Below are 19050 nucleotides of genomic sequence, written 5' to 3'. Positions count from 1 at the left end.
GAATGAGAATTTATTTAGATATGAGATGAATTCACAGAAGTGTAGAGAACACTTGAAAGAATTTTTTATTTTAAACATGTACAAGGGTACTTCAATGGCAATGGTGTGGGATTCTAGCAAAGCTTGTATGTGAGGAGTTTTGATTCAAATGAATAAGGCTCATAGACGCAAAGAGTTGGAAGAGGAGATTAAATTGAAAGAGAAAGCATTAATTTTGAATCCTCTGGATAATAAGTTAAAGGCTTCTATAAATATGCTTAAAGAGCAATTTAATATGGTAATGGCTGATCAGGTTGCAACCAACCTACGTTATATGAAACATAATACTTTTTGTAATGCAAATAAGCCTGGTAGGTGGTTGGCTTATCAATTACGGAAGAAACAGAGGTTAAGGACTATAGATAGAATAAATTATAAAGGTAAAGTGGTTTTTCAGCAAGATTTGATTAAAAAATCATTTTTAGAATTCTATATAAAATTATATACTGGTGAAAAGGTACAGGTTTTGGATATAGACAAGTATTTACAAGCAGCTCTTTTTCCTAAGCTTTCAAATGATCAATGAGATGAGATTAATGATTTAATTACCTCTGAGGAAATTATTGTGGCAATTAAACAATTAAGGGTTAGCAAAGCACCTGGTACAGATGGATTATTATAAAATATTATCTGAAGAGATGATAGTACCATTAAAGGAATTTTTTAATAGTATATTATTGGGTGCAGAAGTACCTCCATCTTGGAAAAGGGCTTTTATATCGTTGATTCCAAAAGAGGATCAATATCTTACTCAACCTAAAAATTATAGACCTATATCTCTTTTGAATACAGACTATAATTTTTTTTCTAAAATATTGGGAAATAGATTAATGTCCATTTTGAAGCAAGTGATTCATACTGATCAATCTGGTTTTATAACTGGAAGATATATGAAAAATAATGTTAGACAAATTGTTAATTTAATTGAATATTTGGATAAAAATAACCAGATTCCTGCAGCTTTAATTTTTTTAGATGCTGAAAAAGTTTTTGATCAGTTAAATTGGCAATTTTTGTTAAGAGTAATAGAGGAGATGAACTTTGGGGATAAATTTCTGCAAGCCCTCAAGGGCATTTATCAACAACAATCGGCTCAAATTATAATTAACAGAGGGCTAACAGAGGCCTTTCAAATTGGAAAAGGTACAAAACAGGGATGTCCGTTATTTCCTTTATTGTTTGTTTTAACATTAGAAATTTTGTTAATAAAAATTCGTGAGTCAACTACAATAAAGGGAATAAATAAGAAGGATTATAGGTTGAGAGCTTTGAGAGCTTTTGCTGACAATTTGGTTGTTACTTTATCACAACCAATTCATTTGGTTTTAGATTTGTTACAGATTATAACTCAGTATGGACAAGTCTCTGGTTTTAAGGGTAACAATAATAAGACTAAAATATTATCTAAAATATGACTATTAAGGATAAGGAAACGTTAATTAACTTGACAGGTTTTGAAATAATAAAAAAGGTTAAATATTTGGGAGTGTATATAACAGCTTCTAATGCAAAATTGTATACAAATAATTATGAAACATTATGGATTAAAGTGCAGAAGGATTTAAATGATTGGAAAAAATTACAATTATCTTTGTTAGGGAGAATTTCTGCTGTTAAAATGAATGTTCTACCAAAATTTCTTTTTTTGTTTCAGATGATACCTATTTTGAAGAAAGATGTTAATTTAGATGAATGGCAGAAGGGTATTAATAAATTTATTTGGGCAGGGGAAAAACCAAGAGTTAAGCTTAAGATTATACAAGATGTACGAGAAAGAGGAGGACTTAAGATGCCTAATTTGAAATTGTATTATGATGGCTTTAACATTGACTAGCGATTGGGTTAACTTAACAAACCAAAATATACTTTCTTTGGAGGGATGGGATTTATTATATGGATGGCATGCATATTTAATTTGTAACAAAGTAGATAGGGCTTTTAAATCTCATATTTTAAGAACTGCTTTATTGCATGTCTGGAAGAAATATTATTATAGTTTAATTATAAAACGCCAATTTGGGGGATTCCTGGACATGCAGTAGAGGGGATATTGAGAGGTGTGAAGTTGGATAGGATTTCTTATAATCAATTGCTTAAATTGGAAGGGAAGGATTGGCAGTTAAAATCGTTAGATGAATTAAGGCAAGAAAATATTGTTTACTCTTGGTTTCAGTATAGGCAATTGTTAGATAGATGGAATTTAGACCAAAAGGTTGGTATTACTTTAGAAGATGAGAATGTGATAAAACAAATTAGAGATCAAAGTCGAGCTCATATAAAGAGAGTTTATAATGTATTAGTGGAATTGGATTGAGAGACAGAATTAGTCAAAGATTGTATGATAAAATGGGCCCAAAATTTTCAAGAGCCGATTTTATTAGATACATGGGAGGCAATTTGGGTTGGGAATGTGAAGTTTACTCAAGCTCAAAATTTACGAGAAAATTTTTAAAAAATGTTTTATAGGTGGCATTTGGATCCACAATAATTGTCTCACATGTATCCTAATTTACAGCCTAAGTGTTGGAGATGTGGTTGCTTGGATGCAACCTATTATCATACTTGGTGGACGTGTAGAAATATAAAAGCTTTTTGGATTAAGATTTGGTGGAACATTCAGAAGATTTTTAACAGAAAAGGTTTTCACCACAATTGTTTTTGTTAGGTATTATTGAAGATTGTGATGTTAAAGAAACTATTTTAATGTTGAATCTTATTACGGTGGCAAGGTTATTGTTTGAGCAATATTGGAGGAAAGATTCTTTGCCTATTATAGAAGAAAAGTCGCTTAAAGTTTCTAATTTAGCAGAAATGGCCAAAATTTCTGCTTATTTGAAGGATCATTCACAAGAAAGATACATCTCAATGTGGAGAAGATGGATAAATTTTGTACAGAATAAATATGGGATTAGAAAGTATCATTTAGTTTTTGATTAACTTATAGTTTAAAGTGGGAATTGTTTATATTGTTATTTATGTTTTTCTTTGAATTTTTTTTTTTTGTATTTGAGTTAAAGTACTTTAGGGATTTGGTTATTGGTATAGTTGGATAAGCTTAGTTAGAATTTGTTTGCTTATTTTTAACCCTGTAATCAGTTCTGGGAAGTGAGGGGGGAGGGTTGGGGTGGGGGGAGGGAGGGATATTGTATTGTGATAATATGGAAAATTTGTATAAAACTTTTCAATTAAAAAAAAGAATATAAATTAAAATAGTAAGAGATGGTAAGAGAACACTTGTCCACTCTATATGAGTTCAAACCACCAGGACCAGATGGATTACATCACAGAGAACTGAAGGAGCTGGCAGACATGATCTTGGAACCATTGAATTATATCTTTCAAAGATCCTGGGACACCAGGGAACTATCAGAGGACTGGAAAAGAGCTGATGTAATTCCCATGTTCAAAAAGGGTAAAAAATAGATCCAGGAAACTACAGACCAATCAATACCTGAGAAGATCCTGGAAAAGATAATCAAGCAATAGTTCTGAGAAGTTATAAGTAGAAGCCACCATGGCTTTGTCAAAATCAGATCATGCCAAACAAATCTTATTTCATTCTTTGACAAAGTGACAAAACTAGTGACCAGTGAAATTCTGTGAATATCATTTATTTGGACTTTATAAGGTCTTTGACAAAATAGACCACAACCTACTACATGATAAGATAGAAAAATGTGGGTTAGACAGCATCACCACCAGATGGATTTGTAACTGGCTGACAAACTGCACTCAATATGTAGTCCTTAATGGAACTACATTTACACGGAGGGAAGTAAGTAATTCCATTTTAAGCCCAATATTCTTAAACATTTTCATAAATTATTTAGATGAGAAATACAAAGGGAACTCATAAAATTTGCAGATGAAGCTAAACTGACAGGAATAGTTAACAACCCAAAAGAGAGGTCAAGACTGAGATGGATCTCAACAGACTTGTACATTGGGCCCTATGTAATAAAATGAAATTCAATATAGAGAAAAGTAAGGTTTTACACTTAGGCAAGAAAAAAAACAAATGTACAGGTATAGAATATATGGAACCTGGCTCAAGAGCAGTGACTGTGAGCAGGGATCTTGAAGTTCTAATGGACAATCGCTTAAATATGAGCCAGCAGTGTGCAGCGGCAGTCAAAGAAGCAAATGCAATCCTTGGCAGCATTAACCAAGAGATAGAATCAAGATTACATGAAGTGTTAGTACCACTTTATAATGTCTTGGTAAGACCACACTTAGAATACTGCATCCAGTTTGGGTCACCACGATATAAAAAAAGAGACTCTGGAAAAGTGCAGAGAAAATTGCATCTAAAATGAAGATGATTTAAAGGGCTAAAGGCTAAAATACATGAAGAACGGTTGCAGGAATTTGGTATGTCTAGTAGTCTAGTGAATAGAAGGACTAGGGGTAACATAGCAGTGTTCCAATATTTGAGGGGCTGCCAGAAAAAAGAGAGGATCAACCTATTTTCCAAAGCACTAAAAGGCAACACAAGAAGCAATGGATGGAAATTAATCAAAGAAAAAAAACTAGAACTAAGGAGAAATTTCCTGACAGTGAGAACAATTAACCAGTGGAACAGGATCCCATCAAAGGTTGTGGGTGCTCCATCATTGGGGTTTTTAAAGAAGAGACTGTACAACCATTTGTCTAAAATAGTATAGAATCTCCTGCTTGAGCGGGGGACTAGAAAAGGGCTTTTCAACCATGGTACGTGTTATGTTTTGGGATCCGTGAGGCATTGATGAGGCAAATGGTGCAAACAACAACTCGTTTATTAAGTTAACACAGAAGCAGCACTTAACTGCTGCTTAACATCTATTTATGCAGATCACCGCTAGGTGGCGGCCAATAGAATTAAAGCAATCTTTCCTGCTTAAACACAAGCTGACAAGTATGTAGACAGATAGTCTGGAGTTTAAACAGATGCAGCCATTTGACCATTTCCAACAGTTTCTAAGTAATTCACCTCAATACATAACACCCCTTCCCCCTAGATAGTTCACAATGACAAGTATTGAACATAGTCCTGTAAATACTTCAGTGGCCTTCTTGACCATTCTGAACGTCTCGGCACCATTGAAAGCCTCTGGTCTACCAGCTCACCTGCCATGCTGGGTAGATTAGGACTTTGGGACCCGTTTGCAATGGGTAGACCGGAGCTGTGGCTGGTATGTCCAGGTAGACCCAAGCCAGTGTCCATTGGTGGAACAGTTTCCACCAGGCCGGAAATTGGAGCCATCTTCTGGATTTGCTCATTGGGTGCAGTCTCTGCGTTTGGGGCCAACTTGCCTTCCGCTAATGCCCCATCCCCTCATCTGGGGTTCTCGCCCGTGCTCGCAGACTCCGATGCATGGCTGCTGTCGTGCTCCCCCTGGATTTGACTTTCACAAGAGTCATGAGCCAGCGGCTGGTTCGCTAGCCTCCTGTGCAGTTGGTCGACGTGCCGACATAGCACGTGACCGTGTTCCAGGACCACTTCGTAAGAAAGTGGCCCTGACACCTTACCAACCATAGTTACCACCCACAGTGCCCCTTGACCATAGTTTTGTGCCCAAACCGGGTCACCCACATGCAATCTCTGCGTGCTGTTGGCTGTGCTGATTCCAAGGCAACTCGGTCTGGATGCAGACGATCCAGCTTAGTGATTAAACAACAGCCCCATCTTAGTTCTGCAGGGCTTCTGCCTGTGGAAGTGCAGGGAGTCGTACATTGGCAGAGTAAAAAGTCTGCCAGCCTATGCTGCCAGTTGCCAGTTACGATCCTCTTTAAGGATTCTTTGGTCGTCCGGACCATGCGTTCCGCTTGGTCGTTTGAGGCTGGGTGAAAGGGGAGCGAAGTGGCGTGCCTTATCATGTTAGCCCTCAAAAAAGACTGGAATTCTGCAGCGGTAAATTGAGCCCCATTGTCTGAGACTAGCATGTTGGGTAACCTGTGGGTGGCAAAGATCCTGCACAGTTCCTGGGTAGTCATAGTTGGGACAGGTACAATCTCTAACCACGTAGAGTGACTGTCCACCACAATGAGGAACAGCTGTCCCTGAAAGGGTCCCACAAAATCGATGTGGATTCTTGACCATGGGGCTTGTGTGGTTTCCCATTTGTGGACTGGGGCTTGAGGCATTCCTGGCCTGGATTGCTGGCAAATGTAGCAACTGTGTACTGGGGCTTCAATATCTTTATCTAACCCTGGCCACCACAGTTAGCTTCTTGTGAGTGCCTTCATCCGGACTATTTCCAGATGTCCCTCATGCAGAGACTCTAACACTCTGGGCCTCAAGGAGTTCGGGACAATAACCCGACTCCCCCACAAAATGCAGCCTTTGTGAGCTGATAGCTTGTCCTTCCTCCTACTGAAGCTCTGAAAGTTAGGCCCCGGACTAATGTCTGGCCATCCTGTGAGCACCAAGATGACTCAGCGTCTTTCCGAAGCTGTCTCGGCAACCACGTCCCCCGTGTGAAGGGGAGACTCCGGCAAATCCTGGATAGCCAAGATGCGATCAGCTGGAGCGGGGTCTGGTTATAATTGTGGCAGGGGCAGCCTGCTAAGGCCGTCCGTGTGGCCCATTTCCCTGCCCAGTTTGTGAATTAGCCTGTAACTATAGGCTAAAAGAAAGACCACCTCGGCATCTGTGGAGAGAATCTGAGGTGTTGGTTTGTCTGTCATGAACAGGTCCAGAAGTTGCTTGTGGTCCATAAAGACCCTGAATGGCCAACCATACAAATAGTCATGAAATTTCTTGATACCAGTTACAATGGGCTGGTAGTTGGGCGTAGTTGCGTTCTGCCGAGGACAGAGTCCTTGAATAATAAGCTATGGGGACTTGTCTCCCGTCAGCCGTTGAATGACTCAACACAGCCCCTACCCCATATGGGAATGCATCACAAGCAATGCTGATCGGCAGCTGTTCGTTAAAGTGTGTCAGTATCGAGTTTGAAGACAGCAGTGATTTGACTGCCGAGAAACTTTTCTCGTGGACGCTCATCCACTGCCACTGTGCCTTTTTGTCCAAGAACCTTTGTAATGGCTCTACCACTGCGGCCTTGTGTGCAAGAAAGGCATGATAAAAATTGAGCAGCCCCAGGAATGCCTGAAGCTCCCCCCATGACTTAGGACTTGGAGCCTGCTGAATTGCTTTGAGCTTGGATTCAGCAGGGTGGATGCCTGCGGCATCTATGTGGACATCGAGGAATTCGGTCAAAGCTACCCCTATTTTGCATTTTTCCCTCTTCAGTTTCAGCCCCGCTTTGCAGAAATGCTGAAGGACAGCTTTGAGCCATTCTGCCAATATTTTTACTGACTCCCCAGCTATGAGGACGTCATCAAAATAAGGACACACTCCTGGAATATTTTTGAGTGTGCGCTCCATCACGCTCTAGAAAAGCCCTGGGGCTACACTGACCCCAAATTGTAGGCATCTCCCCTGTGGGTAACTAGAGTTTGAGCGTCTGCTGCGGCATCATCCACGGGCAGTTGCTGATAGGCTTGAGTCAAATCCAATTTGGCAAATATGCAACCTCTCTGTAGTGACGCCAAAATGTGGCTGACTACAGGCACCAGATATGAATGTTGTTGCAGTGCTCTATTAATAGTGCACTTATAATCCGTGCAAATGCGGACCTTACTGTTGGCCTTAAGTGGCATAACTATGGGGTTTCCCACCGACTGCTATCTACTGGCTGAAACACGCCTTGTTGCACCAGCTTGTCCAGCTCTGCATCAATTTTTGGTTTGAGGGCAAAAGGCACTCTCCGAGGCTTGATCCATATTGGGGTTAAGGTAGGATCAAGGTGGAGGGCAATTGAAGGTCCCTTGCACTTCCCTAAGTTAGAGCTGAAAACATCAGCAAATTCTTTGCAAACTGCTGACAGGTCTGCTGCTTGCTTTCTGTTTATGACAGCCACATGGATGCCCAAGGCATCAAACCAGTCTAGCCTGATGAGGCTTGTGCGGTGACCCTCAACTACCACGATGTCCAGGGGACCCTCAAACTCTTTGAACTGTACTTTGAGAGTAGCTTCTCCTTTAACCGTTATGCGAGAGTTCTGGAAATCTGTTAGCAAGAGATTCAACGGCTTCAGTTTAACTCGTTTGCTGCTATGACTGCAAATTTGGTTAAACGTTCCTTGGGAAATTATAGATAGGGCTGATCCAGTGTCCAGTTCCATGTGGCATGGAACCCCTTGAAGCTTGACTTTGACTCTCAGCTTTTCCTTAAGGGGGCGATGGGCACCTGTCCTAAACACGCTCCTTCTGCTGGAGCAATAACCAACTCTATGTTGCCCCAGGGCCCCGGTAACTTTCCTGGGGAACTCTTCTTGTGGAATTTCCCTCTGCCGACCTTTACAGACGCCAGCGATGTGGCCTTGTTTACCACACGCCCGGCACGTTGCTGTGCAGAACCTGCACTCCAAATGTCCATGTTGCCCTGTACAGCTTGCACATCGAGTGAAGGGAACTGCCTTGTCAAATGGCTGCTGGGCTCTTTCTGGTGGCTTCTGCAGCCGATCAATCTCATGGTCCGTGTTGGAATCCTTGACTCTTTCAGCATCCTCCTGGTGGATGGTTTCTGGGCTGGGAGTGTTCTTGGAGAGCTGTAAGGCTTTGACAGCTCCCCCCGTGGCTTCTTCAGCCATAATTTCCTTCAAGGCATCTTGGAACGTCAAGGTCTGCTTCGCAAACAACTTCTGCTGAAGGTCCCTGTTTCTCAACCCGCATACCAAACAGTCTCTCAGTCTCTCTTCGAGGTCTGTGAAATTGCAGAGCTGGGACGCCTGTCGTAGGGCAGCTATGAACTCAGCAGCAGACTCGCCTGGTTGCTGCTCCCTTTGTTTGAAGGTGTGTCTCCAGGCAATAATAGAGAGGTTCGGCTCGAAATGTTCCTTGAGCATTTTCTTGAGCTCGGAGTAGGCGACCAACTCAAGCGTAGCTGGAGCAACTAGGTTTTTGGCTATATTGAACGTCACCTGGCCACACACGCACAGCAGTGTTGCAGCCTTTAAGCCATCTTTGCTAACTTGGTTAGCTCTCAGATAGTTCTCGACTCGAGAAATGTATGAACTCCACCTCTCGGGATGTGACACGTCGAACTCCGACAGTTTTCCAAGCTTGGGCATGGTGAGTTGTCTCTGACCTCTCAATGCCTTGTGCTGCTAAGGCTTCTGTGTTGGTCCTAGGGACGTGGGCCTCCAGTGTTGCTTGCTGGCAGGCAGAGTGGGGGGAGGAACATGGTTCCTTCCAGGGCGCTGAGGCCTGGTCTCACCTCTAGTGACTTCTGGCTCTTCTCCCTTAGCAACCCACCCCTTCCTCATCGCCATTGTTATGTTTCGGGATTGGTGAGGCATTTACGAGGCAAATGGTGCAAACAACAACTTGTTTATTAAGTTAACACAGAAGCAGCACTAACTGCCGCTTAACCTCTATTTATACAGATCACTGCTAGGCGGCAGCCAATAGAATTAAAGCAATCTTTCCCGCTTAAACACAAGCTAACAAGTATGTAGACAGACAGTCTGGACTTTAAACAGACACAGCTGTTTGACCATTTCCAACATTTTCCAAGTAATTCACCTCAATACATAACAGTATGCGTACCACCAATGGTAGTTTAGCACCTGGCAAGTAGTATGCGACCCCTAGCCAAGTGTAGCGGGGGAGAGAACCAGCTAAAGTGACTCTGCACAGACCTGGAGGAGATCAGCTGGAACTGCAGAGCTTGGCAGAAGCCCCAGAATTGACACACATGGCAACATGTTAATTGGAGCTTCTGTGCACCCAGAAGAGAAGAGGAAGGCGGAGAGAAGAGAAGTATAAAAGGAACAGGTTTTGGTGGGAGAGGGAGAGAAAGAGCAAGAAGAGACTTTTCTTACCAAAGCAGTGAGGAGAGACAGAGCAAGCGGCCTGTTTTTGGAGGAAGGGTGAGTGAGCAAGTGGCCTGTTTAGTGAGCGGTGTGTTTTTTGGGGGGAAGGGTGCATGAGCAAGCGGCCTGTTTAGCGAGTGGTGTGTTTTCGTGGGAAGGGTGCATTAATGAGCAGCCTCTTTAGCAAGCGGCATGTTTTCAGGAGAAGAGTGCATGAGTGGCCTCTTTTAGCAAGCAGCGTGTTTTTGGGAGAAGGGCAAGCGAGTGAGCTGGGCAGGAGCCCCAGGATCGGCATGTGCTTCTGCAGGGCTATGGGGGCTAAGTAGAAGCCCCAGGATCGGCATGTGCAGCTACAGCTGATCGGTGCTTCTGCTGAGCCCAGCACTGATCCTGGCATTTCTGCTGAGCCCCAAAGAAGCGCCGATCAGCTGGAGCCCCACACTGATTGTGGCACTTCCGCTGAGCCCCAAAGGAATGCTGATCAGCCTGGAGCCTACCACTGATCCTTGTGCTTCCTCTGAGCCCCAAGGAAGCGCCGATCAGCTGGAGCCCAGCACTGATCCTGGCACTTCTGCTGAGCCCTGACAGCCCTGCAGAAGTGATGTACATTAACAAGTGGCAGGTGGTACGCAGCCCTGCCTAGCCAAGTGTAGTGGGGGAGGGAAAGAGCCAGCGCAGGCAAGGACTTATTGTGAGAGAATCCTCTGCAGCAGCAGAGTTGCTGGGGCAAGGCAAAGGCCCCAGATTCACTTCTTGCTCACCCTCCCCCATGAGAGAGGAGGAGGAGAGGGACAGAGACAGGAGAGGCTATAAAAGGAGGCAGTTTGGGTAGGAGAGGGAGAGAGAAAAAAAGCAGCAGCCTTGGGAGGAGGCAGAGTCAGCTCTAGTTGCACTGAAGGGAAAGAAGAAGAAGGAGGAGGGTGGGGGAGAGGAGAAGAGATCAAGCAGGCTGGCCATGAACTGATCTACAACTGCTGTTGCAGCCACCTGTGCTGGCAGCAGCAAACAGGCAAGAAATGCAGTGGGGGAGGGGTCACCCTCCAAGAGGAGTGAAAAAAGGCAGCAATGGCTGGAGGTGAGGCAGGGAGATGGAGAGTGGAAAGATTCTTATGTGCTTTTATGACTTTGAAGTCCTGGGGGCTTTCTGTTCTTGAGTGTTTGGCAATTTCTATTTGACTGATGGCTCCTGTTAGTTTCTATTGCTTTGCTATTGTTAGCTGTACATTTTCTGCAAGGGATTTTGAAATATTTTTCTTCTGAATGGATTTTGCCTGTAGCATTCCTTTATTTAAGAATGGAGCCTTAATTTATGATAAAAAAGTGGATCAGGTTTTTAAATCCCATATTTTGAGAAGTGCTTTGTTACGTGTCTGGAAGAAGTATTATTATAGGTTAAATTATAAAATTCCAATTTGAGGAAGTCCTGGTTACGCGATAGAGGGAATATCTAGGGGAGTGAATTTGGATAGGATTTCTTATAAGGAATTACTTAGTTTAGTAGGGAAGGATTGGCAACTAAAGCTTTTAATTGAGCTGAAGCAAGGAAATATTGTATACTCTTGGTTTCAGTACAATCAATTGTTAGTAAGGTGGAGTTTAGATCAAAAGGTTGGTATTACCTTAGAGGGATGTAAATTTGGTAAAACAGATTAAAGATCAAACTCAAGCCCATATAAAGAGAATTTATAATGTTTTAATAGAATTAGATTCTGAAACAAACTTAGTTAAAGATTGTATGGTTAAATGGGCTCAAAATATTCAAGAACCAATTTTATTGGATACATGGGAGACAATTTGGGTCAGAAATGTAAAATTTACCCAAGCGCAAAATTTAAGAGAAATTTTTTATAAAATGTTTTATAGATGGCACTTGGATCCCCAAAAGTTGTCCTGCATGTATCCCAATTACAGGAGATGTGGAAGCTTAGATGCAACCTATTATCATATTTGGTGGACATGTAGAGATATAAAAGCTTTTTGGATTAAGATTTGGTGGAATATTCAAAAGATTTTTAAGAGAAAGATAAAGTTTACTCCGCAATTATTTTTGTTGGGTATTATGGATGATTTTGATGTTAAAGAAATTAATTTGATGTTGAATTTTATAACAGCTGCAAGATTATTGGTGGGGCAATATTGGAAGAAAAACTCTTTGCCTACTATGGAAGAATGGATACTTAAGGTGTCTAATTTAGCAGAAATGGTGAAAAATTCCGCCTATTTGAAGGATCATTCACAAGAAAAATACATTTCGGTCTGGAGAAGATGGATTGATTATATTCAAAAGAAATATGAGACTGAAAAGTATTATCTTGCTTATGAGTAGATTTTAGGTTATTATTAATAGTTTAATATGATTGAATTTATATTATTTTTAGTGTTACAGTATTATATTATTTTTTTGTTTTTAATTTGTTAATATTTGTTTTGAAAAGGAGTTAAAGTATCTTATGATTTGATTGACATTATAGTCGGGTAATGTTAGCTAGATTATGATTGTTTATTTGTTACCCTGTAATCAGCTCTGGGAAGTTGGGGAGGGGGGAAGGGGTGGGAGGGGTTTGGGTTATATTGTATTAAATTTGTAAAACTTTTAATAAAAAAAAGACTTGATAGGTGGACCCTCCTAAAAGTTGGGAGTAATCTGGAAAACAATAAACACACATTAGCCATTCTTTCTTGCTCAGTTCCTTATTTCAGAAATCAGAATGGAGCCATTTGGCAAGGCTGCCTTACCCAGCAGCCAGTACTTACTACATTTTTTTTCTTCCTTAATTGCCGGCTGCTTAACTTTCTTTTCTAGCCAGTAGCTAATTCTTAAAGGGGAATGTGCCTTTTTAAGCTAGTTCACTCAGCAGCTTGTCTTTTCTGTCTCTGGAGGCTTTTCCTTGTTTGGTGAATATATGGAAGAGAGAAAATATGGGGGAGGGGTCAAATTCTTCCTTCAGAAGGAGATGGGAATGAGAAAGAGGGAGGGAGGGAAGTCCCACCTTAGCACTTGGCCACCAGCAGCCCTACCATTGACTTTGCTTGTCAAAAGGTTGCAAAAGGGGATCACAATACCCTGGAACACTGTGACCATCATAAATATGAATCAGTTGCCAAGCATCCAAATATACATCACATGACCCTGGCCATACTGCAATGGTCATAAGTGTGAAAAATGGTCATAAGTCATTTCAGTGCAATTGCAACTTTCAACAGGTTTTTTGGTTTTTTTGGTCATCAAGTTTTTGACATCTTGCTAGGCGGTACTTGAATATTGCCATATCCTAAAAGTGGTACAATTGGTAAAAAGGTTGAAAAGCTCTGGACTAGAAGACCTCCAAGGTCCTTCCAACTCTATTATTCTGTTAACTTTTTGTCACAGCTGAGCATATAAATTTGGGGAAAATATCATATTAAGAGTTGTGATTTTTTATTTAAGATTATTTGTCCCTGACTATGTAATATTTATTATTACAGGTGGTTCTTGACTTATGACCACAGTTTTGCATAAAATTTCTGTTGCTAAATTGGTTTTTAAGTTGTTAAGTGAGTTGTACTTTATTTTACAACCTTTCTAGCCAGAGTTGTTATGTGAATAACTGCAGTTGTTAAGTTAGTAACATGGTTGTTAAGTGAATCTGACTTTCTCTTTGACTTTGATTGTCAGAAGGTCACAAAAGGTGATCACGTGACACTGCAACCATTGTAACTATGAGTCAGTTATCATGCATCTGAATTTTGATCATGTGACCATGGGGATGCTGCAATGGTCATAAGTGTGAAAAATGATCAAAAGTCACTTTTTTCCATGTGGTTGTAACTTCAAACACTCACTAAATGAACTGTTGTAATTCAAGGACTGCCTGTATAAGTTCCTAGTATATTATACTAAAATATAATAGTATTTGTATCCTGCATTTCCTTAGTAACTAGGGATTTTAGGCATTTTAGGAATGAGAAATGATTTCATTCTTTTTTTCTTTTCTTTCTGCATAGAACTGGATGATCATACACCACTTTGCAACTGTACCTCCACTACCCTCTGTTCCATATTTTCCCAAGGAATATATTATTTATACCCCTTCAATATTGAATACCACATTTTAGCATCCACAATGCTGTACGTGGTCTGGAAAAACATTGGGCGTAAAGTTGAATATCTACAGCCACACAAGATGCCATTCAAGTTTCAGGGCAAAGCAATAGGCAACATCTTAGGTCTAGTAGTATTTATTACAACAATAGCAGTTGTAGTTGTTTATCTTATTCAGATTGGGCGTTCAAAATTAAAGAGTGAACTAGCACTTACTATGTTTTACTTGTATGCCATCACAGTACTGGCACTCATGTGCGCAGCTGGTATTGTGGCGATTCTAATCTATAGACTTGAAGACAAATCACTGGATGTTTCTAAAAATCCAGCTAGAAAACTTGATGCAGACCTCTTGGTGGGGACTGCCTCAGGCTCCTGGCTTCTTTCTTGGGGTTCTATTCTTGCAATTATCTCTGCTCAGTCCCATCCTGCATATACATGGTTCAATTTACCCTACTCTGTGCTTGTTATCATTGAGAAATACATTCAGAACCTCTTCATAATTGAATCTATACATCGTGAGCATGACAAGAGTAATGATGACATTAAAACTCTGCGAATATTAACAGTGTCCAGTGGAAGCAATCTTTCCCCTACAGCTTCCTACAAAGAAATCTATAATGGAACAAATGGAGAGTTGTCATCCATATATTATGGAAATAGTTATCCATCTGAGAACAGTTCCAGTTGTGCTTTCCATGAAAACATCGATCAGAGCAAGTTTCCAGTCCCTCCATCCTCTCCAGATTTCTCATTCACTCTGAGAAACTTCTCTGTCAACAGCAAAAGTATCTTGAAGAATATTGCTGTATTTTTGTTCTTGTGTAATCTCTCAGTAAGTATTTAAAATAATGCAATTTATTCTATAGTGGGACAATTTCCCTCAGTGTGTTTTGTCTTTAACATTAACTTGGTCTGCAGAAATCAGAAGATGAAATTCTTCCTACTCATGTAACTTGTCATGTAGCTGAATGAATACAACCACTGGAGGCCAGATGAACTGTTGGACATCTTGCCTTGGGTCCTTTTCTCTTCCAAAGAGTAAGCAAAGATTGAACTTGCTTGCTCTTCAACCAACAAAGATAGCCAAATTAGCGTAATAAAAAAACCCCTCAATTTCTGCTCACAAACTAGCAACCAAGCATCATTCTCAAAAGGGAGAGGAATTGAGAAGGAAGAGGGTGGTCTGTTCTAGAAATTACAAAATGGACACAGATCTGCTGGGCAAAACATATTATTATATGTTTCTCCCCCTCAAAGGAAGATTTTATCTCCTTTATTATCATTTATAGCAGGGGTGTCAAACTCGCAATGTCACATGACGTGTCACGATGTATTGCGACTTTTTCTCCATTGCCGGCAATGGGGTGGGCATGGTTTTGGCATAATGCATCCGGCCCATGGGCCAGCAATTTGACACCCCTGATCTATAGGCACTAGGGGCTACTCAACCATATTAGCCAGCTGGCAGATATGTTTTAAACTAGTCCCCTTACTTCTCATAGCTTTTTTAGAAATTATTTATTTTATCCAATTAATATTAAGTTCTATTGTTTTTTTCAATCTATAATTTTAAACCTAAGAAAGGGGTTTTGAAACCAGGACAAAGATTATATGATAATGTGAACAAATAATACAAAATAAAATTTAAAATTCTGCAACTGAATTTTTAGTTAAATTATATGAATCAAGCTGAAAAATATTGTTCCCAGCATAATCTCACAGAAACAGTGTCTAGATATTTTTTTTTACAAATGTTCTTTTTTTTATATAGCTTTGGATTCCACAAGCTTTTGGCTGCCGCCCTGAATATGACAATGGCCTGGAAGAAATGGTTTTTGGATTTGAACCTTGGATCATTATGGTGAATCTTGCAATGCCCTTTTCCATTTTCTACCGGATGCATTCAGCTGCCTCTCTCTTTGAGGTTAGCTGCAAAATGTAAATTGTATAATTTCATCAAGAAGGAAGTATGAAAGGCTGGGAAGATAAATATACTTGATAGATCTTGAAGATCCAAGATCATTTAACTGAATCCATCTGACATCTCTTCACTCCTTTGTGGGGAAATTTAAGCAAACAATACATCTGTAAAAGCATTACATCTGTAAAAGCATTGAGCCAATACACAGCTGCATGGTTGCAGATTTTAAGAAAAAGAGCTGATTTGGCACTTAAATGGACATGGATGTTTTACCCCCCCACCCCCATTCCGTACTTCCAATATGTGGTGCAGAAATCAAGGAAAAGAGCAGGATCTTGGAAGCTGCTGCTGCCAGGTGGCAGGTGAGCATCTCTGCTTTCTTTAATTATCTGTTCCCTTCTGATCCAGAGCAGGTATGTCTCTGCAACGAGCTCAAAGAGGATGTTTGAGACTGCAGACTATGTCAATGACAACATTACAGAATCAAATGAAATGAAAAAGCAGTATCCCCACCAAAGTACTGTACACCTATGTTAATACTACTACTAATAATAATTACGATAAATATTCAATAGTGTCATTGATTTTTCATCCGTAAAGGTGAGGGAGGTCAGAATTATAAAATTTAAGCCTCTACTTGTAAAAGGAGAGAAATAACCAAATACAGGTAGTTGTAATTGTGGAAAATGGTCATAACTCACTTTTTCAGTGCTGTTGTAACTTTGAATGGTTACTAAATGAATATAAGTTGAGGACTATTTGTATAGTAGTGAAACCTTTTGAACATATTGATAATCAGGATGTACTGAGTAGATGTAATTTTTTTTTCAAAAGAACACTTTTCTTCTGAAAAAATAGTATGAAACAGTAAACTATTTCATTAGACAGGTATCTAGACATAATAATTACATAATTTTTAAAGTCATATGTTTATTTATATTTGTTTATGACATTCCTAATAAAGTGGCAATTTGAGTTTTAACTTTCATTAGCTGCATACTTCCATTATTATTATTATTATTATTATTATTATTATTATTATTATTATTATTATTCATCGAAGTCAGACAGATGTTCAGACCGGTTTGCCATTTTTGTCTACCTATTGAGTTCTTACCAAGGTCTTGGGATAGGCAGAGCTGGATGTTTTTTTTTTATTAAAAAGTTTTATAAAAATTACAATATAAACCAAAATCAACCTACCCAAACCCCCCCTCCCTCCCCCACTTCCCAGAGCTGAGTACAGGGTTACAAATATGATAATCATAATCTAACTAACATTAACCAACTATATAAATAACCAAGTCCATAATGTGCTTTAACTCCCCTTTAACATAAATATAAACAAATTGAAAATAAACATAATAGTAATAAAACATAAACAAGTTGATATCCTAATTATTGAACAATACAATCTCCAAATTGTTAAACAATACTAATAACATAATTGTAACCAAATTGAAAATAAACATAATGATAAAAACTTAAACAAGTTAATATAATAAAAAAGTTCCACTATAATAAACTATTAATAATAATACTCTAAAATTCACTCATAAGCTAAATATAAACTTTTAATCCCATATCTATTCTGAATACAATCTATCCATCTTCTCCAAACCGAAATGTATCTTTCCTGTAAGTGATCCATCAAATAAACAGAAATCTTAGCCATTTCTGCTAAATTTAATACTTTAAGCACCCATGCTTCTATAGTAAGCAAACAATCCTTCTTCCAATATTGCCCTACTAATAATCTTGCAGCTATTATCAAATTCAACATCAAGTTAATTTCTTTGGCATCACAATCTATAATAACACCCAATAAAAATAATTGTGGAATCAGTTGAATGTTCCACCAAATCTTAATCCAAAAAAACTTCCCTTATTTATTCTAAATATACTCTATCAACCAAATTAACTATCATATCTAAAACAAACATATTATTACACCAATTATTATCTTAGTACTTCCATTTACTCAATTAGATTGTCAAATCAGTCCACATTTCTAAAACCTTTTTGACCCAATAATTAAAATTTTATATCACATTCTTAAATCTAACTCTGGCCTTTCTTCTATAACAAGTTGGCTTTCGTAATAACATTAATGTCATCAAATCTCGGTATTTGAGTCAACAAGTCAATCTGATTAAAAATTCTCTTCCCCCTCTTCCAGTATCATATAAACAATACAGTCCATTTTATTCCATATTATAGTTTCAGCTTGTTTATCCAGGTTATCATAACTTTTAATCGGTCGCATCTGGCTGTCAATTAATTTTAGCAATGGAAGAACTTCACTTATAATCCTTTTTTGATCTTCAAAGTACTCCATTTGTACATAAACTTGTGAAATATCCTCCTCTGTAATATTTAAAGTTTCAATCTGGGGTTTTGGATCCAAAATTTTTCTAAAGTTCAATTGGTCAGTAAGTTCTTGCATCTCGAATTGAGTACCCTGTTGCATATAAGCTTCTTCTTGGCCAGTAAGTTGATCCTGGGACTCAGCTTGTGATTCTAGGTATTTAGTTTTTCTCCATGATTTCATCTCCTCTGCCATTTCCCCTGTTTTTTCCCAATATCAGCTCATAATCCAGTCCAGAATTCAATTGATCAGTAACTTCTTCATCTCAGATTGTGTATACTGTTGCATATAAGCTTCTTCTTGGCCTATACATTTATACTGACCCAAATTCAAAAGTGTTATATTTCAAATCCAGTCAGATAGTTAACTCAAAAGAAACGATCTTATAACAAACAAATATATTTTAATGAGAAAGATTACTTGCGTTCACGTTGAGATTGGTGCTGCTGGGAATACATGTTTGTTCATCTTTCAGATCCTTTCCTTAGGTAAGAAGATTTTGCTCTTTATACCATCTTATAGGGAGACCTTCCATGGCCCATGCTTCTTACAGACAAAGAGATTCCCATGTGGCTTGTGTCCAGGAAGTCTCCCAAAGACCTTTGGAACTCCTCCCACTGACCCATCCACATACCTAGCATTTAACCCAATAACTGCCAGACATTCCAACATAGAGCTGGACCATAGAGCTATATGGGCCATAGAGCTATATGGGCCAGAACACTCCCCGCTTGGAAATTTATATTTCCACTACTAAAATAGTAAAAACGTAGCATCA

At 39.3% G+C, this 19050-nt stretch overlaps 1 protein-coding gene across 1 annotated transcript; it reads left to right on the top strand.

Moving 5' to 3' along the window:
* Positions 1-9625: 9625 nt before the first annotated feature.
* LOC120315604 (proton channel OTOP1-like) lies at positions 9626-16866 on the top strand. Its single transcript, XM_039360246.1, has 3 exons — positions 9626-9641; positions 13884-14815; positions 15755-16866. Exons 1-3 carry the CDS (start codon positions 9626-9628, stop codon positions 15923-15925), a joined length of 1119 nt encoding a protein of 372 aa, XP_039216180.1. The 3' UTR covers positions 15926-16866.
* The last annotated feature ends 2184 nt before the right edge of the window (positions 16867-19050 follow it).

This window comes from Crotalus tigris, unplaced genomic scaffold, assembly GCF_016545835.1.
Source record: "Crotalus tigris isolate CLP2741 ecotype Arizona unplaced genomic scaffold, ASM1654583v1 scf7180000019165.341595, whole genome shotgun sequence".
Classification (NCBI taxonomy): domain Eukaryota; kingdom Metazoa; phylum Chordata; class Lepidosauria; order Squamata; family Viperidae; genus Crotalus; species Crotalus tigris.
This window is presented reverse-complemented; position numbering and strand designations above follow the sequence as displayed.

Coding starts and splice junctions, on each gene's coding strand:
- LOC120315604 (XM_039360246.1), top strand. Junction 14,816..15,754: donor TGTTCTTGTGTAATCTCTCA/GTAAGTATTTAA, acceptor TTTTTTATATAG/CTTTGGATTCCACAAGCTTT.